Source organism: Danio rerio, chromosome 6 (genome assembly GCF_052040795.2).
Source record: "Danio rerio strain M-AB ecotype USA chromosome 6, GRCz13ab, whole genome shotgun sequence".
Taxonomy (NCBI): Eukaryota; Metazoa; Chordata; class Actinopteri; order Cypriniformes; family Danionidae; genus Danio; species Danio rerio.
Window position 1 is genome coordinate 7262060 of NC_141026.1, and position 26549 is coordinate 7288608.

Here is a 26549-nt window from a genome sequence, read left to right on the forward strand (position 1 = left end):
GAGATGCCTGCTGACAGTCTCACACAAATTACTGAACATCAACACAGCAAGAAAATCAATGGGACATATGTCGCCAATTTACCACTGTTAGTCAATTATTAATGAACACTTTAATATATAACAACAGTCGGTTAAGGTGCTATACATTTAATCACGTACGGTAATAAACTGTGCCTTGCATGGAGGAAAATCTGTATGTTATGTACACAGGACAACAAGTCATGCTGCAGCAAGCTTTTTTATTATATATGTATACAGTATATCATAAGATGCATAAGAGGTAGTCATTCAGACAGCAACAGCAGCTACAGTTTATAGCAGCATATATAAGGCAAAACATGCTAAAGCATCAGGCCACAGACTACTGAGAAATCAATGCAACACATGTGGCCTGTTTTATAAGATTATGTGATGCAATCAGCAGCGACTGGTTTAATAAAAACACCGGCGTTCCATTAAAATAGTCAGTTAAAAGATAATATATAAAAGCTACATTTAAAGGGTGTAAGCTTGCGTTAGTATTCGGTGAGTAAAACAGTCTTATCTTGTGTATACGATTGTACATATGTCTCAAGGCTGTGCATGCTGCATCATGTAAACATTTTATATATTTATAAATATATGTATATATACACACACAGTGTCAGATGTGGCATAATATTAAAACATCAACGCAATCTCAAAACAATTCGTAACTTTTTGATTTAGTTGGTAATTCAGATGAGTTTGTACGATCTAAAGATGTAGCGATATGAAAAATTCTGGGCCGAAACGGAAACGAAAATATTTTTTTATTGTTTATTAAATAACATAATTTATTTTATTTTTTAATTTAAGTTAATAATTATTCTGACTTAAAAAAAACACAAGCCAATCAAATAACCCCATTTTATCCAGAGCGTCATTTTACCAGTGTTGCCATGACAACACAGTAGCTCTATTGCAAGTGGCAGGATTAAGTACTTCATAGCTTGTCAGCACGTTAATTGAGCAAACTTTGTTTTTCTGGTGAGAATGTGCGTTTCATGCATAGATAAGAATGGGTTCATGAATGTAACATCGACAGATATTAGTGGAATAATGAGCTATTTTGAACTTTGATGGTGAAAAAGGAAATTGCCATTTTTGGTTGTTAATTTTCAGCTACTCGGTGCATTCCTAGTATGATCTTATTCATATGTTTCAGTATAAATTGCTCATTGCTTAATGGCAGTTAGAATTAGGGGTGGGATTTGGTAGCGTGCCACTTTTTACAAAAAAAAAAGGAAAATCGCAAGTTTTAATTCAAATATAAATTATTTATTAAACTGTATCGCAAGTATTTGTAAGAATTAGCCACTTTACTGACAATCCAACGCTATCCCATGGCTATTCGAAACTTTTTGATTTAGTGGCTAATTCAGTTGAGTTTGTATGATCAGTTGGGTTTAGGGGTGGGATTTTGTTTTCCTACTTTATTGACCGTCGAAAACCAAAAATGCCATTTTCAGCCAATAATTATTTTAGTATGAATTGCTCATACTTCAATGACAGATGGGTTTAGAGGTGGGGTTTGGGAGCACGGCCCCTCAAGTTTTCATACAAATGAAATTGTATGTATTCGTGTGAATTAGCCACTGACAATCCAATGCTATCTCACGGCAATTGGTAACTTTTTGATATAGTGGCTAAATCGCATGAGTATGCATGATCACATTTACATTTTAGTGCAATTTACTCATCCTCAATGACGGTTGGGTTAAGCAGTGGGAATTAGTGCCACACCTACTTTATTGATCCTGAAAAAATGAAAATGCCATTTTCGGCCAATAATTTTCAGTAATTCAGTGCATTCCTAGTATGATCTCATTCATACATTTTACTATGAAGTGCTCATCCTTCAATGACAGCTCTGTTTAGGGTTGGAGTTTGGGAGCTTGGAGCACTGGGTTGGAGTTTGGGAGCACACCCAGTTTCATACAAAATAAATTGTGTGCATTTGAATGAATTAGCCACTGTTCTGATAATCCAACGTTATATCGCGACAATTGGTAACTTTTTGATTTAGTGGCTAATTTGTATGAATTTGTACAATTTTATTTGTAAAGTTTAGTATGATTTGCTCATCCCCAAAGACAGTTGGGTTTAGGGCCGGGGTTTGGTGCCCCATCTGCTTTATTGACTCTGGAAAAACAAAAATGGGAGCACGCCTCCTTTTAAAAAAAGTTTTCATTCAAATTGAATTGTTAATTGAACTTTATTGCAAGTATTCGTACGAATTAGCCACTTTTTTGACAATCCAACGCTATCCCATGGCAGGTCATAACTTTTTGATTTAGTGGCTAATTTGTATGAGTTTGTATGATCAATTGGGTTTAGGGGTGGGGTTTGGTGCCACACCTACTTTATTGACCGTGCAAAAACAAAAATGCCATTTTCGGCCTATAATGATCAGTAATTCGGTGTATTCCCAGCATGATCTCATTAATACATTTTAGTATGAATTGCTCATCCTTCAATGACAGATGGGTTTAGAGGTGGGGTTTGGGAGCACGGCTCCTCAAGTTTTTATACAAATTAAATTGTATGTATTCATGTGAATTAGCCACTTGTCTGACAATTCAACGCTATCTCATGGCAATTGGTAACTTTTTGATATAGTGGCTGAATCGCATGAATTTGTATGATCACATTCATACATTTTAGTGCAATTTACTTAACCCCAATGACGGTTGGGTTAAGGGGTGGGATTTTGAGACACACCTACTTTATTGACCCTGAAAAACTGAAAACAATTTTCAGTAATTCGGTGCATTCCTAGTATGATCTCATTCATACATTTTAGTATGAATTGCTTATCCTTCAATGACAGCTCTGTGTAGGGTTGGGATTTGGGAGCTTGGAGCACTGGGTTAGAGTTTGGGAGCACGCCGAGTTTTCATGCAAAATAAATAGTCTGTATTTGTACGAATTAGTCATTTTTTTGACAGTCCAACATTATATTATAACAATTGGTAACTTTTTTGATTTAGTGGCTGATTTGTATGAATTTTTACAATTTTATTTTTACATTTTAGTATGATTTGCTTATCCCCATTGACAATGGTTTAGGGGCCAGGTTTGGTGCCTTATCTACTTTATTAACCCTGGAAAAACATCAACGGGAGCATGCCTCCTTTAAAAAAAATCCCAGGTTTTCATACAAATTAAATTGTATGAACTAGTTGCGTTACTTAGTTACTTTTTATGATGAGTAATGCATTTCAATATTAAGTTACTCCTCCAAAAAGTAACTAGTTGTGTTACTCAGTAACTTTGTATGGTAAGTAATGCATTTAGATTGTATGTATTCTATTGAATTAGCCACTATTCTGACAATTCAATGCTGTTTTAACTCAATTCGAAACTTTTTTTAATTTAGTGGCTAATAGGTATGATTTTGACATTTTAGTACGATTTGGTCATCCCCCAATGATCTTTGGGTTTAGGAGCAGGGTTTGGTGCCACACCTACTTTTAAAAAGGCATATGTTTTCATGCAAACTCGTACAAATTAGCCAAAAAATGGGGAAAAAAGTTACGTTTTATCATGAGATCAGGCTGGCCAATCCGTACAATAGTTACGTTTGCTTATGAGATCAGGCTGAATCAAACAGAAAGCAATGACAGCTACAGTATGAGGCCGCAGTGTGCTTTGGCATTTGTTCTTCAAAATCTCTTTCAGTAAAAATGTGCTTAATTCTTAAAAAATGATGATTAATAAACATCTTGGAAAAAAACAAACAAACACAAACTTGCATGACTATAAAATTTTGGCAATGTTCTTTCTCTGAAAAAACTCCCACGGTAGTTGAATATTTTGGTTTAAAATGAGCAAAGTCTGAATATCGGAGTACATTTCCACAGTTCTCAGGTTTGCTTATCTAAATAAGCATGCATTATATATAACCATTGAGTGTAAGAGTAAAGTTTTACATTGAAAGTGCTGTATTTAGATGTCAAAACGAAAGTTTCCTTCACAGAAGTCCTTCAGAGATTAAAATTCAGTTCCATCGACAGCATTTGAAAATTCAAATGGTAAGAGTCATGGCGCAGATGTTCTGAGGCACAAAGTCCTTGGCTTATTGGTCCCGCTTGAGAGAGAAACTCCCGCAGAGAAACTCACTCATGCTCTCTGCTTTCTGTTTTTGTCTTCAGACTTTGCAGTTTCTGCTTCCCATGTTGGCTCTCCTGTAAGGTTGTGCTGCCAGAGAGCAGGCTTATTGTGTAGGGTGAAAACCAATCTCTTTCAAAAGCAGCCGTCAGCTGCTCTACAATCGAGTCTCGTCCGTCCTGCTGGTTCTCTGGTTCCTGAAACACCAGCCCAGCTCCTGCATTGAAGGCAAACTCACTGCCAACCCAGTCCAGATTTCCTAATGGGCAGAGAGTTTGAATGTTAATAAATCAGACCAATGCACTAAATTGGATGTTCATTAAAAAAGACCATAAGATGCTTCTCAGAGATGTAATGGTACACATGCATACAGGAACATTTCAGTATGGGTTTCTTGGTTTTGGTATGCGTGTGTCATACAAATACAATGTTGTTTTAACCATGCACTGCACATGTGGAACCTAATTTGAAAGTCTAGTTTTATAGATCTTAATTTCTTTTTTTAATATTTTAAACTCACATAAATTCTTAAAAGGACAGTTCACCCTCCCAAAAATAAAATGTATTCACTCTCAAGTGTTTACTCGCCATCAAGGGTTTCCAAACCAAAAAAGAAGACATTTTTAAAACTACTTACTAAATTACAATTGCTGAGAAAAACTACTCAATTACAGTAATTTGAGTATTTGTAATTAGTTACTTTACACCACTGGCGACAAGCCATCAATTAAAGGGTCAGTTCACCCAAAAAATTAAATGATAACATTTTAGGGTGACCTCTGTTGAATAAAGGGACTAAGCTGAAGGAAAATTACTGAATAAATAGTGAGAAATTTTTGGGTGAATTCTACCTTTAACACTTAAAATGAAGATTGTTTAAATTACATTTTATAACAATAGGTGGCGACAAGCCAAGAAAAAAGGGGTCAATTTATCCCAAAAATTTGTATTCTGTTATTAATTACTGACCCTATGAGTGTATGTGTATCCATGTCTGTGTGTGTATGTGTTTGAGAGAGCTTCTTACCAATGTACACTGCGTTGTCTGTTACCACAAATTTATTCTCATTCATCCTGTGCTGAAATCCGCCCATCTGCTCCTTGCCTCTGTAAAATCTCTGAATTAAAAAACAGACATGCATATATACTGTAAAATCCAGCCGGTGTTGTATAATATATGCAAATACATGTCTTATGTATTTCAGTGGATCAATCAAACATGTTCTGTCCTCACCACCTCAATAGAGCAGACTGGCAGTCCTGTGCACAAAGCCTGCATTGATGTCATAAAGTTAAAGGTCAGCGGATGTGTTCGAGTCCACAGACTGATTAAAAGACGAACTTTGACCTCTTTCAGTACTGCAGCCTCGCGGAGCATCTCATCTATTGGCGACCAGTACCTGAAGCAAGAAATAACATGACAAGCCACATAACTGTTGATAAGGTGAAGGATCACAGAGATGTCACAACAATCTCAAAAATAACAACCGTGTCTGCTGCATTTATAAATAGCTCTGAAGATTTATTCATGCATTCATTTTCCTTAGGTTTAGTCCCTTATTTATCAGGGGTCGCCACGGCGGATGCCCTTCCAGCTGCAACTCAGTACGGGGAAACACCCATACTCTCACATTCACACACAAACACTACGGCCAGAAAGAAAGAAAGAAAGAATGAAAGAAAGAAAGAAAGAACAAACGAATGAATGAATAAAAAAAGGAGGAACGAAAGAAATAAAGAACAAACGAACAAAAGAACGAACGATTGAAAGAAAGAAAGAAAGAAAGAAAGAAAGAAAGAACAAACTAATAAAAGAATGAACGAACAAACGAAAGAATGAATGAAAAAAGAATGAATGAAAGAAATAAAGAACGAACAAACAAAAGAACAAACGAATGAACGATTGTAAAAAGAAAGAAAGAAAGAAAGAACAAACTAAAAGAGCGAACGAACAAACGAAAGAATTAATAAAAAAGAATGAACGAAAGAAATAAAGAACGAACAAACAAAAGAACAAACAAATGAACGATTGTAAAAAAAGAAAGAAATAAAGAAAGAAAGAAAGAAAGAAAGAAAGAAATTAGTACCAATTGAACTAGCATTAGCCACTAAACCGACAAAATGTAAAATAGTTTTGTTTCCCTGTGAGATCAGGTTGGAGGATCAGCACAAGCATGTAAAAGAGATGTGTGCCTGCAAAACACATTGTTAGAGTGAGTGAGTGAGTGAGTGAGTGAGCTTTTTTTTTTTTTTTTTTTTATGTTTTTCTGTCTAATGGATGAATACAGTCTGCATACCCATTCATTTCTTTTGGTGGTCACTTTTGACCAGGAACACCACAGGTGTAACAAGATTGATTAAAACACTCAAAATTCAATGACACTTTATTTCATACACTGTAAAAAATGGCCGTGATTTCAATGGTAAAAAGCTGTAAAAATGCTACAGTACAAATCCGTAACCTGGTTAACGGTATGTTTCCTTAACATATACGGCGAATAACCGTAATTTGACTTTCTCAGAATTCCCTGCATGGCACCAACTTTTTTATGCATTTTGTTAACATTAATATGGATCTTTTTAGTTATTTCCCCATTGTTTCCCAATATAATGTTGATAAACAATGTTTATTTCATGACTTTAATTTTATGCGTGTTACCATACTGGTGCTTAGTTAGCCATACTGGTGCTGTGTGAATGACACTGAGCACCTTCTATGTGCTGATACTCTTTTCTGCGTGTGGGAAAAGTTAATTGTGATGAGCGTTGGCTCGTTATGTAACTTCCTTAACACCCCCTGCAAGTGGGTGTGCTAACGTGTCTAACTGTGTAACAAACGATGTTTAGATGTTGATCATTCAAAATACAGACATATTACCTCTATAATTAATGAAATACAGTAATTTACCGTAAAAGTGAGAAATTACTTTTACGGTTTGTATCGTGTTTTTAACGGTAAAGTACTGGCAACCACAGCTGCCATTTTTTTTACCGTAAATTTTATAGATTTATTTTTTACAGTGTAGCGTGGAGGATATCATAAGACCTTGAGGCAATCAGATGTAAAACACAATATTTATGAGTGATTTAAGTTGCAAATCGGTCAGATTTGACCCGAACATGACAAAGGTTAGGTCAACCCTATCACGAGTGTTACCTCTCTGTTTTCTAAAACTCATTTTAGCAAGTTTATTTCTCTTTTAACATGCATTTTATTGATGAAATGTATGGCTTAATGCCTGAAAAAGCCAGCAGCATTACCTTATGATTGCTGATCCTCTAAAGCTCCGGTTGACTAAGGGCAGGTAATCAGTTACAGAGATGTAAATGTATCTCTTCGCTTCTCGGATCACATGTCGTATAGCATCTATATCTCGACTCCGACCCTTCGGGCAAAACAGCTCTGGTGACGTCTATGAAGAAAAGTTCAGAAACACTATTAAAACAGCACTTTTGTTTTATAAGTTTTTTTTTTAGCTTAAATTCATAAGCTCACTACACCAGAACAAGGTAATGAGATGGTCGCCTGTGTACATACATCATTGTCAGGGAAATTGTATCAGTGAGCTGGAAATGTCTCCCTGCAGCCTATAACATTAGAGCGCTATTCATTTGACTGAGATGATGGATGTCTCAGATGCGTAGAGAAAACATCCTGTTGCTGGAAAGGAGTCAAGATTCATTACGCTCAAATTAGAAGCCAGTGGCCAGTGTCTTCACGTGTGGCGCAGCTTGGCATAGGATAAAGTCAAAGGGATAAATTACCTGCAGAGCGAGTGATCTTTCCATAATCAAATTATAGCCAGGGAAGCCATTGGAAGAGCAGTTTACATAAGAAAATCTTTCAATTAAAATGCACAACATGGGCCTATTTCTGCAGAATTGATCACAACATGTTTGTGCAGTAAATACTCTAATGAGAATATTTTTATACACTGTAAAAATATCCGTCAATTTTCCATATATATTGTGATTCATGTTTTTATTTTTCCCTGTTTATGCTTTTGAATTGCATTATGAGACCTTGATCTTTCTTCCAACAACTTTTAACCTTGAAATGTTAGAAAAATTTGATTTAATTTTATAAACATTTATAATAGTTTAAAGTGATATATTGTCTGGTTTGGTGTTGTATATTATGCTACAAAATCCTTGTAATAAACTGCCAGTACATTTTATGGTATTATGTTACTGTCAACGCAGGCTCATTCTGATTATGTACCCCAATATACATTTCTGGAGAGTGCCAAATATTAGAGGAGACAAAATTTATCGTTTCTTCAATGCACCGCGATGCAGACGTGGACAATTCGGTATCGGTTCAGTAATAATCATAACCGGTTATTACTGACGTCATTTACCTCATATGTCGCGAGGGGGACGATCGCGAGTATTTACAACGCTCTAACTACTTAATACTCATGAACTGTGCACAATTTCACTGTGTGTGTTTGAGAATGAAAGTAGCCTACCCCATCTCTCTCTCTCTCTCTCTCTCTCTCTCTCTTTCTTACACACACACAGTGGCCCATTTGTCCTGCTGGCGTGACTTTTCTTTTCCTCTCGGCTGTTTTACAGCGTTACTTTTGGATACAGAAACGAGCGCGTGTCTACAGAGTTTTCTCCACTATCATAGATCAGCTGTAAGATCGCCGCTGCCACCTGCCACTTATCATTCATCTGAAGAGCGCAGCCCGCAAGAGCCAATCGTAACCGTTTTTGTTGAGGGTGTGACCAATCAAAGAGGTGTAATAAAACTAGACAAGGATCAGAAATTGAGCTGGATATTTATATTTGTTTATATTATTTGCTAAATGCTCGTTTTTTTTAAAGTTACAGTTTAAATATCTGACTGTTTGTATTAAATGACAAAATTGTATTACAAATAATAGCCTAAATAAATATAAATATATTCATACATTTTAATACAAGAGCTGCTGCTGTGAAGAAAATATAAAAGCATCGTCAGTGCACCGTGATGCACCGAAATATCGAATTGAACCGAATCGATGACATGATAATCGTAACCGAACCGAACCGAACCGTGAGACTAGTGTAGGTTCACAGCTCTACCAAATATGTCCAAGGAGGTATGTTTTTTGGTGAGGGTTGTTTTTGCGTATCTGCCAGAGGCTGCTGTGTTTGTTTTTTCAGATCTCAAATTTCTCCCGCGAGTGCCATTCACACCTGCTGTTAAGCCACCAGAGGCCGCTGTCAACTGACTGACTGACCGATTGACTGACCCACCCTCCTCCTTCCCTAAACCCAATCAATAGTGTTAACAAAAGCACAAATTGACCAGGGCCCACCCACTTCCCTAAACCCAACCGACAGTGTTTTCAAAAGCATTGCAGAAAAAGAAAAGGCGCCCCTCACGGCAGCCTGATTTTACCACATTTTCACCCTGTTATTTACTTGTTTATTCTATTTTTTGGCTTCTGTTTTTGTTTTACCTGTTTTCTGGAACCATTCTTCGCCGGACCCGAACCCTGTCATCATGGTCCACATTACAAGCCCGCCAACGTATGCGGAGAGCCACTAGACAAACTGGTCACAGTGGGGAAGCAGTCTATACACACACTGTAAAAAAATCTGTTATTTTACTTTTTTTTCTAGCAGCTAGGGTGCCGGAAAAAAAAACGTAAAGTAACGGCCGTTAAAATTCAGACATTTATTGTAAAATAAATGACGGTAAATTACAAAAATTTAAATTTAAGGAAATTTCCGTAATTTAAAGTCTGTTATCTTACGATAAATGTCTGTAATTTAACGTTATTTTAATTTTTTTCCGGCACCCTAGCTGCTGTAAAATAACAGATTTTACAGTGTAGGTTAGTGGTCTAATTGTGAAAATGAACGATGTCATACCGCACCGTAGCTCTTGTTTTATAGACTAAATGCAGCCATACATTCCTCTGAATACATAATTTGCAATCTCCAGAAATGTATATAGTGCTACGTTTCCAGAATGAGTGGACTACAGTAACCAACATAGGCTTACTGTTGTCCACCCCTCACTCTTGTCAGCAACTTGGATTTTCTAACATAGGCTCATTCTGAAAATGTAGCCCTAAATAAATTTCTGGAGAGCGCAAATTATGTAGCCAGAGCTCTGTATGGTTGCATTTTGTCTTTAAAGCGAATGCTACGGGGCGGTATGACGTCGTTTCTTTTTTTGCTTACCAGCTGACCGCTTACCTCCGTATGGACGGTTTTCCCGCTGTTACCAGTTTGTTCGGTAGCTCAGCATGTGCTTTAGTGGACTTGCGACAATTCCAGAAAGCAGGTGAGACAAAAACAGAAGCTAAAAATAAACTAATCAAGTAAATAATAGGGTGAGAATGTGGTAAAATCTGAAAACGTGGTAAAAAACAGACAATGGCTTTTCTTTTTCTGGATTACTTTGTAAAACACTGTGGTTGGGTTTAGGGGAGGGTGTGGGCAGGTCAATTGGTGCTTTTTAAAATCCTATTGGTTGAATTTAGGGAAGAGGGAGGTGGGGCAGTTGATTGGTCATTCAGTCAGTAAACAGTTAGTCGACAGCGGCCTCAGGTGGATTTACTCGAGAAGAGCATGTGCGAATGGCACTCGCGAGAGAAATCTGAGATCTGAAAAAGCATACACAGTGGCCTCTGGTGGATTAGCAAAAACAAAAACTGCTTTAAAAGCTCCTGGGATGTATTTTGCTCTCTCCAGAAATGTATTGGGGTACATTTATCAGAATGAGCCTGGGTTGAGATTTTCTGTATTGTCAACCTCAAAAATAAATCTACCTAGAGAAAAGGGTTGAGAACAATGTGTAGCTCTAAGCCCCAGTCTTCCCTCTTTACTTTAAAAATAGATGTACACTGGCCTATCACCAAAGACAGCAAAAGAACAGACATCTTCACTGATCTCACCGACACATAGGCAGAAGCGTCTGTATTGTTGAGTGTGAGCTGGAGCGGCTCGTCTCGGCTGTACACGGCTGTGACTCTCTTGGACCAGATTGAAGGGATGTAGTCCCTGTACTGCAGCTGCCAGTAGAAAGAAAAGATCCTGTGCAGGTCCATAGCCAGACAACTGCAGTCATACACTATGATCCCCAGCTCCTTCAGCTGAAACAGAAAAAAGTATCTCGATGTGACATGAAATGTTTTACTTGAAAGTGTGGTGTAATTCTTCAAACTAAACAATAGTTTAGCAGCAAAGAAATAGTTTAATAGTTTGAATATATATATATATATATATATATATATATATATATATATATATATATATATATATATATATATATATATATATATATATATATATGCGTGTGTGTTTGCAGTTAGTTTATTGTCTCTCAAACCATGCAAGATGTTTTTAGAAAGAAGGATAAAAGTCCCATGAAATGAAAGCTTTTTTTAGATGTTAATATCAGCATGTTAGTTTTAACAATATCTATAAGCAGGTGCACACCAAAAGAATAAAAAAATTTGCATTTAGAAAATATAAACCTGATATAAACTTTCAAAGCTTGCAGTTTGTCACTTTCGCTTAAACCACAGGTGTCAAATCCGATTCCTGGAGGACCATAGCTCTGCACAGTTTAATTCCAAACCTGCTTCAACACACTTATGGCCTGTTTCCAGAATGGTATGGTACGTACGGTACAGTTCGGTACGGGTGACCTTTTTGAGGCTTGCATTTCCTTTGAAAAGGGTACCCAAAAAGTTGTACGGTACAGTTCACTTTTTGGTACCTTATGACAGTGGAAACGGCCATATAAGCGTACCAACACAAACCTCACCATACCACTCATTGGAAATGGGCCATTACCTGTATGTTTCAAACAAGCTTGAAGGACTTAATTAGTTCAGGAGTGTTTTATTAGGGTAAAGCTAAACTGTGCAGAGTTGCGGCCCTCTAGGAACTGGATTTGACATGTGATTTAAACCATTCAAATGCTCTCTAGTGTCTGACATGCCCCGCCCCCTTCAAGACGCTTCGAAAATTAAATATATTTAAAACCACTTGACAAAGTAAATAGTGAAGAAATGTACACTTTTGGAAGTGTCAAATTGTCTCATGAAGTGAATCCACTGGTTTTATTACAACATTATAACTTTCTTTCCCATTAAAAAAATAAATAAAAAATAGCAAACCAGAACTGATGCCACTGTGCAGTCCTAAAATCTAAACCCGAATTACTTACTCGAAAAATGAATCTGTTTTTTGTGTTTTGTGTAAATAATCTATAGGACCCACCTACTAGCCCTCCTGAATTATTAGTCGCCCTGTATTTTTTCCCCTAATTTCTGTTTACAGAAAGAAGATTTTTTTCAACACATTTCTAAAGATAATACTTTTAATAACTGTGATGAGTCTCCTAGTCCCACTGACTGAGACTCATCTGCAGAATTCGGAACACCTGGTCTCCACCCCTATTGACCTTATTCTAAAATGCGGAAGTTCGCCTGTTTTCGCGATTGTCTTAGAACTTCCGATTCAGTCGCCTATGGGAGAAATGACTAGGAATAATAAACGGCAGAAAACGGTCAAACTACTTGCTCTACAAACAAATGTTTGCATGACTATACAGACCAAGTAGAATAATATAATAAGAACATATCAAATTGCAAAATCAAGCAGCGTAATGAGCAGTTTTTAACGTCAAAAAATGAATGGAAGTGAATGAGACCGGAAGTCTCAAGCCAAAAAGATTCAAATGGCAGCGCCTGCTCGTCGGCGGAGAATAAGGTGAATAAATCACTGGCTATGTTGGCTTGTATTGTTCTCTTGCCCCTGCTTATTTTGTTTAGTTTGTTCTAGCTTTGGTTAACAGTTGATTTTTGCTAGTCTAATTTTGAGCATTTGATTTTTTCTATTTTTATTATTTGCTTTTTCTTTAATGTTTATATAAATACTTTTTCATTCACCAAACCATCTTATGTCCTCCTTTAATTTGTTATGGCTTGAGAGTTGTGAAAATATGGGTGCTCGTCCGTAAGTTTAATTTGGTAATAAGTTTGTTAAATTAATTAATTTTGTCAATGTAATGATTAATTTGTATATATTTTTCGTGACTAATATTTATTTTACTGCCAAAATCAGATGGTTTGGTTTCATTTTTGTTTGATGGGAGCTTGGCCATTCGGGTAAGTCTTGATTTCTTGTGTATTTGGGGAGAGATTAGTTTTGGAATAAGCTTTTCCCTGCGTAGATATATTGAGGTGTCCTTTGGATGATTCAAAGTATTTTTTATTCAATTTAGTTATTTTTGTATGGTGAAATTGGCTGGAGCAGTTGTCACAGGTACACATTTCTGTTTTGTAGTGGTGACTCCTCGGTTGCTGTTGCAAATGCTGTGTTACTAATTACTAATACCTGGTTTATATTTACTTTGCCATGATGACAGTGCATAATATTTGACTAGATATTTTCAAGATACTAGTATTAGTATTTACTTTAAGTGACATTTAAAGGCTTAACTAGGTTAATTAGGATAATTAGTCATTGTACTGTATAACGATAGCTTGTTCTGTAGACAATTGAAAAAAAAAGTTGTTTAAGGGGCTAATAATTTTGACCTTAAAATGTTTTATTAAAAAAATAAAACTGCTTTTATTCTTGCCGAAATAAAACAAATAAGGCTTTCTCCAGAAGAAAAAAATATTAAAGAAAATACTGTGAGAAATTTCGTGCTCTGTTAAACATCATTTGTAAAATATTTGAAAAGTAAAATCACAGAAGTGCGAATAATTTTGACTTTAACTATATCGCAGATGAAAAAATGAACAGCAAACTTTCAGCAAAACAACAACAACCAAGCCAGTATGCCCTACGTTCAAGTGAATCTTATCATTTGACCGTTCCCCGGGTTCGAACTGAAATAGAAAAGTGAGCCTTTAGTCATGCCGCCCCCTCATTTTGGAATACTCTTCAGTCTGAACTACAAATGTCTGAGCTCATGCCAATTCTTTTTAAAAAACAATAACAGTCAATTTCTCAGTGTATGTGTTTTCAAAATATTTTAATGTGGTATAGCTGAACAACTAAACTAGTTTTTATATTATATATTATATTTTTATATTATATTATTTTCAATAATAATTATATAATCATAATTATAATAATAATTATTATATTATATATTATATTATTATATTTTATAATTATTATAATTATTATTATAATAATATAATTATATTATCAACAATTATTATTATTATTATTATTATTATTATTATTATTATTATTTTGTACTTTATTTATTTATTTATTTATTTATTTATTTTTTCATAAGTCATATGTTTGCAAACCTTTTGGCCATGTCACCCTTGTAAATGAAATCTTGATCTCAATGGGTTTTTATCTGATTAAATAAAAGAAACAAACAAACAACAACAAACCTTCATTCCTTTGACACATCTTCCAAATACTTTTACATTGTGTAAATTCTTCACCTTGGACAGAGCCTTCCAGTTCATTCCAGCACTGCCGATGTAAATGTGCTTCCTGTCCACGACCCAAAAGGAGGAAAGCAGTCGTCCTCTGGTGAGGGCCGTCATGTTGACATAGCGAACTTCGGCATCTGCGGGAGACAGACAGCCATGTGGGCAGTAGTTTGGGGAGCTGATGAGCACTCAACCTTGACTAGAGATCTGCCTGTCATTCAACTCTGGCATAGACAACATTACACATTCGTGGTGTTTTGACCTTGTGCAGAGCCTTGGGGGACTGAAGCAGGGAAAAGCCCAAGGAGCTATGCCAAGTTATGACAGATGGAGGTGTGTCTGTGTGATCTTACTGCGATTGCTTCAGGAAAACATGCTTTAGTAATTCAGCAGACATAAATCAGCGTATCGCTATACAGTAGGTATTGAACATGTCACCATTTTTCTCAGAAATCGTATTTCTAAAGGTGCTGCTGACTTGAAAATTTCACTGGAGGTTGATAACAACTTAATAAATCAATATATACAAACAAAACAAGACTAATTAGTTTATAAATGAAGTTCTGTTTAATAAAATGAAATGACACAGGGAAAAAGTATTGAACACATGAAGAGAGGGGAGTTGTAGAAAGGCAGTGAAAGCCCAGACAGTATCTGAAATTTCGTAGTTCTTCAGCAACCCTCTGCCCTTGTCTGTCATTGTAAATGAATATTAGCTGCTTCAGTCCAACATCTACATTAGCAGGAGGTTGCAGATGGACATTTCAGCAAGACAATGATGCAAAACACAGTCAAGGAAACTATTAAATGCTTTCAGAGACAGAAATCAAGCTGTAGAATGGCCCAGTCAATCACCTGATGTGAATCCAAAAGGAAAATACAAAATAAATCTCAGATTGGATCGACGAGACCCACAGAACAATCAAGATTTTTTTCCCTCTGTCGAAGTTTCTGTTGAAGTTTGTGAAACAAATCACACCTGAGCAATGCATGTGACTTCATCCTCCATATGAGGCGTCTTTAAGCTGCCATCATTAAAATAGTCTTTTAGATCAAGTATTAAATGCATATCAGTTGATCGGCGCTGTCATTTCATTGTTCTTACACATAACTCATTTTTCAGACTGTTCTTTTGTTTTATTTTTATGTTTGTATTGTTTGAGGTTTTACCAAAATCTGGTTTAATTCAATGTCAACAGCTGCTATAGAAATATTATTCCCAGGAAAAAACATGACATGTTCAATATTTAGTTTCTCCACTGTATATATTATAGAGATACAAGTTCACTCACAGCGATCAGCCATGCTCTTCAGCTCAGTGGAGTTGGGTTGGTCACTGACAACCTTTAATTTGACACCTCGAGACTTCAGGCTTAACAATCTCTGAAACAAATATTGACCCTAAGAAAAAAAAGACATTTTTATTTGTAGTACACAGTAAATTTTAATTTATTTTTGTCATTTTACGGTTTATTTCCAGCAGCTGGGGTGCCGAAAAAAAAGAAGTAAAATAACCGCCATTAAACTACAAAAATTTACCATAAAATAACAGATTTTAAATCACAGAAAATGACTGTAAAATATCGGATATTAAATTACAGAAATATACTGTAAAATAGCGGATATTAAATTACAGAAATTTACCAAAAATTTAATTTAAGTAAATTTCTGTAATTTAACGGCCGTTATTTTACTTTTTTTTTTTTTTTTTTTGGAAATACGTAAACCGTAAAATTACGGATTTTTTTTACAGTGTAGTATATCATTCATAAAACTGAAAACAGTCATTTTAGATGTTGAACAGTGGTTATTACTCAAAATAAGTTAAATAATAAAATAATCATAATCGATGCATAAGTAAGTATTTAAAATAAATTCAATGTTGCTATAAAAACATTTCTAATATGGGCTAATAGCTATTGTTCTAGCTATTGTCTGTAATTTAGATTATAGATTTAGATTATATATTAACAGTTCTACATGTAAAACGGTGATGGTGGAATTTATTTATTTTTTTCATTCATTCATTCATTTTCCTTCAGCTTAGTCCCTTATTTATTAGGGGTGCAACGGTTCAACCTCTGGATCACAGTTTTAGGGTCACGGTTTCGGTACGGTACGGTTTGTGCTATGCTTAGAAAACAGAACAATTCAAAGAACAATAAACATATTTATTGGGTAAGAAACACCTGACAATGCAACAACTTCACACATGTGACTGTAGATTTGCATGTTCTCGCATTAATTAAATAAAAGTAGGGCATTTTGAAAATTGTATGTTTAAAAAAATTGCTTAAGAAAATAAATGGAAATTTCCCGTTTTTTTATTTTACATCTTGACTCGACAGTCTCAACCAATTATTCAGATAATAATTATGTAAACACAACTTAATAATTGAGCATTTTAAAGTAGTGATTACGTCTGTTTACATTATGCTTGCATTACCAAGGCAACATAAATTATTTCTTTATGATTTTATTTCAGACAGCTCTGTTCCACCATTGTAGTGAATGAAACTTGAGCAAAGAAACAGGTTTCATTTGAAGTATAGTCCCTTTAATACCTTTGTTAGATCAAAATCTTCATCTATGTCATCTTTGCATGAAAAATGTCATAACTGAGTCAATAATACCAAAAAACAGTTGCCATAAGCATGCATACAATCTCATTCATGTGTCATGTCTTGATTATAAAGCCTTCGTGAGTCTTATGAACACCCCTTCAAGTAAAATGTTACCTAAAAACATTTGCCCATCAGCTTTAATTGAGTAAACACAGGCAAACTAACCTGATAGGAAGTGTAAACCCGTGCCCCCTGATCGGTGGAGGTCAGAGCCCAGTATGGAGATACTATCTCAACTGACAGTTTGGCTTGGTCCAAAAGGTGGTTGAGACCCACAGTAAGCGGGAGATGAGACGAACTATTGAACGACAGCTCTCCTGGGATGTTCTCCACAAGGACAATGCTAAAAGCACATTGACATAACAGACACATTTATTCATAGATTCATGCACAGCACACACAATCAAAATACACTGTGAAAATTTTAATAAATTGCACGTTGATTGGAAAAAAAAACAATTAAAGGTGCAGTATGTAAGTTTGAAACAGGTTGAACTTAGTATTGCACTCCTGGTTTGAAACGCACGCAAGCGCAGGTTGCCAGATTGATGACATCAACAGGAGCGTGCCTGACCATCAAGCCTAAAGTCTGATTTAAGGCTGATTTAAGACTGATTTAAAGTTTATTTAGAACTGATTTAAAACTGATTTAAGACTGATTTCAAGAGTTCACACTTAGCTGATGATTGGTAATAAGCTAGTTTGGCATGCTGTCCCGGGAGAGAGCCCCGAGCTCGAAAGATCCTCAAGCCCGGAGCTCCCTCCCGTTGCAGGGCGAGAGGGGAGTTTGACTCGGGTAGATCTCGAGAACCCCCCCCCACCACCCCCTTCCTGCTGCGTAAGGATTGCTAAGGTGGTGTGTTGCTGACAGAATTGATATTGGTGCTAATTTGGTTTAGTCAATTTACATAGTCTCATGTTTTTGGGAGTGTGGGAGGAAACCGGAGGACCCGGGGAAAACCCGCGCAAGCACGGGGAGAACATGAACTCCGCACGAAAATGCTGAACGGTTGGGTGGATACCCAAGTCGGAGGCATTTTTTGCTGTGAGGCCGCAGTGCTAGGCACTGGGCCGCCATGCTGCCCTGTAGAAAAGAGGAGGAGAAGGGGTGGAAGGGGGGATTCTTCAAAACAAAGATGACTAAAGGTAGGGCGTTTGGTTATTTATACTGGGTTAGGAATAGCCTGATTGGTGGTTCGTTCGTTAGCTTGACTCGGGGCCAGCCGTGTCAATCATAAGCATGTGATTCTCTCGAAATTAGTTTATGAATAAACTTCACTTAAGACTGATTAAAGGTTTAATTAGGACTGATTTAAAACGGATTTAAGGCTGGTTTGAGGTTTATTGGATTATAAACCATTTAAAATAAAACATTTTGTTGGAGTGCAGTAAATGCACTATTCTGTGTTTCTGAATGGCTGAATAATTGTTTCTGTCTTGTTTTATCTGGTGCAAACAGCCAAATTGCTGTTCACTGCAAATCTCGTCACATATTGTGTTGTTAGGACATGCGGTTACAGTGTTAACCTGCTCACCTAATGTTTACGTTCGTTCGTAATATTTATATTATTTACAAATTTATAATCACCTCATGTGGAACTCTGAATCTGTGTCTCATTTTAGAGTCTGTTACGGTACATTTCAGTCATGGACACATACTTTGAGAGCCTTAATTCCTGCCTAAATTAATGAAATATGCATTTTCCCCCCAAGGCATCCCGGAGTGCTGGAATATAATTGAAAGTGGACAGGTTAAAGTGACCAAAACAAAGACAGACGTTCCGGCAAGTAATGCAGAATATCTGACTTCAGCAATGTTTTTCAGATAAACAAGAATGTTCACTTGGCATGTTTCACATCTGCATTTGTGTTGCTTGCAGCAAACATTGTTTGTATAGATTCTATTTGCTTTCTTTAAGCACATTCTTAATCCCACTGTGCATGTTTCACTGATGCACATTAATCTAAAAAACTGCAGAGCAAGCAGTTAGCTCTCGAATGAAGAATTACAATGATTTACTAATTTGCACAGTGTTAAAATTATTAATTGAGCAGTCCCTTGTGTCTTTCTAAACCCATATGACTTCCATTCTTCCACAAAAGATGAATTCTAGATGAAGCAGTACAGAAAATTTAAAAGGAACGAGGCAGTTCAGTTCCGAAATGACATTAAAAAAGTATCATCAATCATATTAATACCCTAATGACTCATGCACATTTTTTTAGCGTTCTGCTCCTCACACAAAGCTGTGGCTGCAGGAACCCAAATCTTTTTAAAAAGTACCCCTATTATGTTTTTCAAATATTAGCTTTCATGCAGCTGTTTGTGAATAAAAGATCCAAAGACTAAAGTGCACGATAAATCGAGTTACTGTCTCCCAAAGAAAGAATCAATTCTTAACCGCCTAAAATAAGCAGTCAGTAATTGCAGTCTTCGTACACTAAAAGCCTATGGTCATTATTGGCTGTCTGCAAATGACTAGTTTGACCCTCAAACACAGTAGCGACATGTCAAGACACCGTTTTCTGAACTGCCAAAAGCAAATCCACTCTGCAAATCATGATCTCAGGTTTGACGTGGGTTGAAATTAATATGACACAGCTGTCTGGCACCATTGGTATTGCTCAAACCACAGTTTTTACAAGGGCAGAGAACACCTCTAGAGTTTAGATTCTGACCCTTAATGCACTAATTTTAAAGCTGCAATGTGTTCAGTTTCAATTTATTTATACTGCAGAGCAAAATTAAACACCCTTGAGCGTTACATACCAATGACTCTCATATATAGGCTTCAATAGTTTAGGGACATCCATACTTTCTCAAACAAGAGGCAGTCATCCATTAGGTCTAATCCATTCTTGTGTTTCAAAGTAAGATTATATGAGTGTCATCAGTGTAACAATGTAGATCCAATGGGAAGCATGTACAGTATCATATTGGGGCTATTATAGAGCCTTAGGGCACCCCACAGGCCAAAGCTACAAAAGAAGAGTGAGATTTGCCATTGTTAATTAAAATACAATGTATGGTATTAGAAAATAAATTTAAACACAATGTAGATCTCCAAAACTAAATTTAGAATAATTATGGCACTTTAAAAAGATCACCCAAACAAGATGTTTCTAAATTGTTTCAAACCTTTATTTGCTTATTTCGTCTGTTGAACACAAAATAATTTATATTGAAGAATGCTAGAAATCTATAACCAAGATCTTACCGATCAGAAAAGAGCAGACTCTCAGAAAGGGTGGGATTAGAGACTGGACCCTTAATGCATTATTTCCAAAGAGCTGCAATGTATTAAATTCCAATTTATTTATACTGCAGAGCAAAATGAAACACCATTGACCAGTACATACCAATGACTCTTATTTAGGCTTAGATAGTTTAGGGACATCTATGCTTTACCATCCAAGTGGCAGTCAACCATCGAGTCAAATCCATTCTTGTGTTTCAAAGTAAGAGTGTCATCAGTGTAACCATGATAGTTTATGCCATACTTCTCACATATAGATCCAAGGGGAATCACATACAAAATAACATAGGGGCTAGAATAGAGCCTTGGGGCACCCCACAGGCCAAAGCTGTCAAATGTTAAGAAAAAACAATGCATGAGATTAGAAAATACATTTGAAGCTAATGTAGGAGATCTCCAAAAGAAAATTTGGAAGCTTTAAAATAGCATAATAATGGCACTTTGGAATGATAGTTCACCCAAGCAATGTGTTTCTAAATAGTTTCAAACCTTTATGAGCAGAAAAGAGTAGACTTTCAGAAAGGGCAGGATTAGAGAGACTGGACCCTGCAACATAAGCTCATTCTGAAAACGTCTCCCTAAATAAAGTACATTTCTGGAATTATGTAGCCAGAAGTAAATATGGCTGCATTTCATTATTAAAACGAATGATAAGGGGCGGTATGACGCCGTTCTTTTTTGTGCTTATCAGCTGACCGATTACCTTCATGTGGTCGGCTCTCTCGCTGTTACCAGTTTGATCAGTAGGCCGCTGCCTCGTCAGTGGACTTGAGACGTAGAGAGGAGTTGACCAAAACAACAGGGTTTGAGTCTGGCAAAAAATGCCCTACTGAAAAAAAAACAGCCTAAACCAGCCGGGGCTAGTTGGCTGGTTTTAGCTGGTTGACCAGGCTGGATTTAGAGGGGTTTCCAGCCATTTCCAGCCTGGTCCTAGCTCGTCAGGCTGGGAGATGACCAGCTAAAACCGGCCTGCAGAGTGGATGGCATCATCAACAGCCTGATGTATCAAGACATTGGTGCTGCCCGTTACATTACAAACCACAGGAGAGGACAAATTCTTCAGCAGGATAGCGCTCCTTCTCATATCTCAGCCTCCACATCAAAGTTCCTGAAAGCAAAGATGGTCAATTTGCTCCAGGATTGGCCAGTCCAGTCACCAGATATGAACATTGTTGATCATGTCTGGGGTAAAATGAAGGAGGCATTGAAGATGAATCCAAGCAATCTTGATGAACTCTGGGAGTCCTGCAAGAACGCTTTCTTTGCCATTCCAGATGACCTTATTAATAATGATTTGAGACATTGCAGAGACGTATGGATGCAGTCCTCCAAGCTCATGGGAGTCATACTGTAAATTACATTTTTGGGTGAACTATCCCTTTAAGCTCTAGTTCTTATTTAAGATGTTTTTGACCAGGGCTGCCCAAACTCGATCCTGGAGGGCTTATATTGAGGTTCCAACCCCAATGAAACACACCTGAGCCAGCTAATCAAGCTCTTTCTAGGTATACTCCAGGCAGGTGTGTTGAAGGAAGTTGAAGCTAAACTATGCAGGACACCGGCCCTCCAGGACTGAGTTTGGAAACCCTGTTTGTCTTTTTTGTTTGTTTTTGAACAACATGATGGTGTATAAAGTGAGCTATAATTATAGACTAAAACTATTTCCCAAACAAGATGACACTTTGCCAAGATGCAATTAGCAAGTTCATGTTGTCTGAAGGTCAAAAACTCAGCGCTGAATATGTGCTGCTTACTTTTTGGCTCTTTCATATACTGTAAAGCACAGCATGTACTGTAACAGATAAGATCACCAGATGATGTGTGTGGACTACTTCTTCTTACCGGCAATTTCTGCTGCAGTTTTCCTCAGTGACACCATCCTCATCCTCGCCCCAAACGTCCACAGCAGAGAATATCAGAGCCACCAGGACAGCAAAGCAGCAAACCAGTGCAAACACAGCAATACACTTCTGCTGGGACTGCATAGAGAATGAAAAAAAGTCTATCAGTCACATCAATCGAACAACTTGGTCTAGGCTGATTTGTTTTAATTATTAATACACGGTTTCTGATTTCAGATCGTGAAGGTTTCGATTCACTGGAAGATTTATGGTATTCAAAAATCCACTTATCTACTCCTGAATCTTTTCTCCAGCTGTAATTTCAGTTTACGACTTCGAGAATGATTGAGATTCTCTGTCAAATTTCTATTCTCTGTCAGAGTTCTATTATACAGAAGGATGGCTGTTTTAAAAGAGCTTTCTTCGTATGCTTGGTGGGATTTTCTAAGGTATTAAGGTAGATAAATCTGGTGTTGGAGAGTGCTCTCTCTCTATGCAGCATTCTCTTCAAACTGCTGCTGTAAACAAGCATCAGCATGAAACCCAGGAAAGTGTCTATAAATATTAATGTGGTCAATGGATAAAACGTGGTGCGCTGTAGGGCGGTTATTCTCAGTGGTCGGGTCTTTGATAAGGTTGTGGGCAACATCAGAGAAAAGACAATATTAAATGCAAATGGTGAATTATTTAATCTTGCAAACAGTAGTTAAACTGCAAAATGTAGCCTACATGGGTAATGAGGAACTACTGTTCAAATGTTTGGGGTGAGTAATATTCTTTTAATTATTAAAAATGCTTTTAATTCCACTTATCAAAAGTACCAGAAAAGACATTTCTGTTTTAATAATTAAATATAATTATTTCTAACTATTCCTACATCAAAGAATTCTAAATAAACGAAAAATATTCTCACTTTCCACAAAAACAAGAAGAAAATCATCATTAGACAGAATATTCTATGGCTCTTAAAGTATTAAAAGTTAATAAATCAGTGTAGAGATATTTAAGGCCCTTAAAAAGTATTAAAAAGTCTTCCATGTTATTTTGCAAGGTATTCATTTTTTTAATTATGCAATGCATGGTTGTATGCTAAAATGTGCCTGAATTTAATCTGCAAATATCAGGATGCTGCGTAGTTTATAAAAGCAATGAAATCCTACTAGATTTGACATCATTCTGCTTTGTTTACTGCAAAAACCAAGGCAACACCATTATTTCTGCCGCTCTATATGCTCCAACCTGCCGAGTTAGCTAGATTTATCAGACTTGTATTCAGTATATGAATAATGTTTAGGTTTTAGATTAGTTTCTGTTTAGTAAATATACTGTAAGTTAAAATCTCGCCAGTGTTTCTGGTTGAAAACTGCTTATATGGTCTTAAAATGTATGGAAAGGGTCTCAAAAAGGTCTTAAAAGGTATTGAATTTTACTCTCTGATTCCTTTATATACTCTGTTATGTCAGCATATTAGAATGATTTCTTCCTTTTCCCCCTGAATTTAATTATAAAATTTTCCAAAATTGTACAAATATCACATATTTTAGAATATTATTGTACATTTTGGCATATATAGAGAGAAGGAAAGTAACAAGGATCCTAAATGATTGACAGTTATTGACTGTAACTTTATTTTGATGGTCTATCTAAATAGTAGTAGACTGTCTGCTTAATATCTGTTGATACTGCTCCTTCAGCAGACTGACTATAAGAAACTTTGCAAGTATATTTCAACTTAACCCTAACCCTAACTTAACATACTTAAAATCTAATGAGAATTAGTTGGCATGTAGATGCAACGTAACTTAAAGTCAACAAACGGACCATCAAAATAAAGTGTGACCTTATTGACTCCCAAATATGCTTATTAAAAATTGAATAAAACTTTTAAAATTAAAATAACTAAAGAACAATTAAAACTATTAACTAAACAAGCAATTTTTACATGGTCACATGAGCTGTCACACAGTAACCAAGAATGTAAAAATTATGGATCAGAGCATCAGCCATTTGAACAGCTGTCTCAAAAGATCATAAAATCTTATCTGAAACATTTCCTGCATAAAAGTCTCACAAAACCCCATCAAAACCAGGAAGCATCAATGCTAATTATGTTCCCGTAATGGGAGTTCTGAAGCCTGAATTAGATACAGTAAACCACACGTAATGATCTGTGATAATGGTTTTGGGGGAAAAAAAATCCTAATTTATGATCAAATAAATAAACATATAGTTTTTAACAACTTAAGCAGTATTGTCTGTCTTTATACTTGGTTCTGATTAGCTGAAAGGTTTGGATTAAAATAATAAAACACAAGTAGTTTCAGTTCAATGTGGCAGCATTAATCTGGATGTTATTATTTATTACTGTTCATGAGGCAAAAATAAGAAAAAAATTCAGCCCTTAAGTCAATATTTTAAAACACAATGTCCCTAAATACACAAACAAATATTCTTTTTAGAGATAACTTCAAATACGTTCATTATTACTATGATTCAAAACTGTTTAGTAATTTTTATTATTAGTAAATATTTTTATTACACTAAATCACACGTCAGCAGTGTTTATTTAGGAGTGCACAAAAAAATCTGTGCTTGAGCGGTGTATATTTGAGGGTGTGCAACAAGTTTTGTTGGAAGATCTGTGTAAAAGGCCTGCCACCACAGCTGGAAAAAAATCCTAAAGGAAACCCTATCCACATACACTATACCAATTGTACTGAGAATTCTGGCCACTGCAACCACTTTCTACGATCATACCTTTTTAAACCAAGCACATATAGCTTACATATAAACATTACATATTACATTACATCATGAGACTTATTCCTGAAAGACCCCATTGAGACACGAGTCTTCGCATTGATCCCAGCCAGAACTCCCTCCGGTGACCTACTCACATCTGCAGCTTCTCCACGATGGACGTCTGTTCTCCAGCCTCCGGCACCTAGACTGCAGCTTCCACACAAGAAATTTGGCCAGAGGAGAAATGGTCGTGCCCAACTGAGCCTGGTTTCTCTCAAAGTTTTTTTTTTTCCTTCACTTTTGTCAATTTGTTCCTCGCTACTGTCGCCACTAGCTTACTTGGTTTGGGACTTTAGCTGTGCATCGATCGATTTGCTCTACAGTGTTTGGAGTTTCAGCAGTGAAATTTAAACCACACTGAACTGAACAAAACTAAACTTCAACTCTGAAAACTGAACTGACAGTTTCAATTTCCTACAAATGAAAGCTTTAGCTATAGTTCTACCAGGAAGACTGAGATGTCACGTCATTCATAGTAATTATCTCGTCAGCCTATAACAACCAAGCAAGCCATGTATATAAGCCCATCTAAACAATCTGTTTTGCTGTACTTAGGTGACGTTGCGGAAGTTTCCCTCCATCCTCCCCATCACCACCACCACCAGGTCGGCCTCGTCTCCACTTAAGGGGTTGGCTTCGCCCTGACTTTATCTTCAGGCAGGATCTGCCAGCCCATCCAGAGTTCTGCACTATAGATGGGGCTTATGCTAAAGGACTTTATGAAAGGATCGTAACGAACTCGCATATATGCAAACAATTCACAATAAATGTTCAAACGTTTATCTGCCTCCTGAAGTCTTTCTAGTAGAACTTTTACTTTAAGCTGCTTTGACACAATGTACATTGTAAATGTGCTATAGAAATAAAGATGAATTGAATTCAATATAACTCTTCAACAGCGCTCATAGAACCAAACAGAGAAAAAGCAATTCTGCACTTTCCACAGTATCGTACAGCCGCTCAAACCTTATTGATTAAGTGTACAATACAAACATGATACGGTGTTGTGAAATATGATTGCTGTAGAAATACCGGTTACCACTGCTGTAATCCACACAGAACTTCTGATTATCCTCAAAAAACTAAACAAAAAAGCCACATAGTAACTTGGTTTTTGCTTAGCACTGCACTACGCTGAACATTTCTCCCTCGAGAGAGATCGTCTCCCATCCCATCTGTTGGCTTTCATCAGAGGAGCGGCTTTACTGCTGTCTGCTGACTGACATATACATCGTACATCATTCTTCTGAAGGAGACACGCAAAGTGAGGTTTAATTAAAGAGCTGGGCGTACATCGGTGCAGATTAATGCAAGGCATTAACCTTTTTACAGTCAAGAGTGGTTTTGGTCAATTAATGTCCTGTACTTTACCTTCACACACACACAAACAGTTAAGTCTGAATTATTTTCCCAATTTCTGAGAGGAGATTTTTTCAACACATTTCTAAACATAATAGTTTTTATAACTCATTT

The 26549-nt window shown here is 36.5% G+C and overlaps 1 protein-coding gene across 2 annotated transcripts in view; it reads right to left on the reverse strand.

The window, feature by feature from the left end:
- Positions 1 to 2860: 2860 nt before the first annotated feature.
- pld5 (phospholipase D family member 5) overlaps positions 2861 to 26549 on the reverse strand; it is a 51933-nt gene continuing 28244 nt past the window's right edge. For both annotated transcript variants that reach the window (XM_087256504.1, XM_087256505.1), the window contains exons 2-10: positions 22276 to 22412; positions 17342 to 17519; positions 15845 to 15953; positions 14562 to 14689; positions 11031 to 11228; positions 7393 to 7544; positions 5366 to 5531; positions 5159 to 5249; positions 2861 to 4390 (exon numbers count right to left, since the gene is read on the reverse strand). In XM_087256504.1, coding sequence (XP_087112630.1) covers positions 4140 to 4390; positions 5159 to 5249; positions 5366 to 5531; positions 7393 to 7544; positions 11031 to 11228; positions 14562 to 14689; positions 15845 to 15953; positions 17342 to 17519; positions 22276 to 22412 — 1410 coding nt within the window. In that variant the 3' untranslated portion in view covers positions 2861 to 4139. The remainder of the gene's footprint in view (positions 4391 to 5158; positions 5250 to 5365; positions 5532 to 7392; positions 7545 to 11030; positions 11229 to 14561; positions 14690 to 15844; positions 15954 to 17341; positions 17520 to 22275; positions 22413 to 26549) is intronic.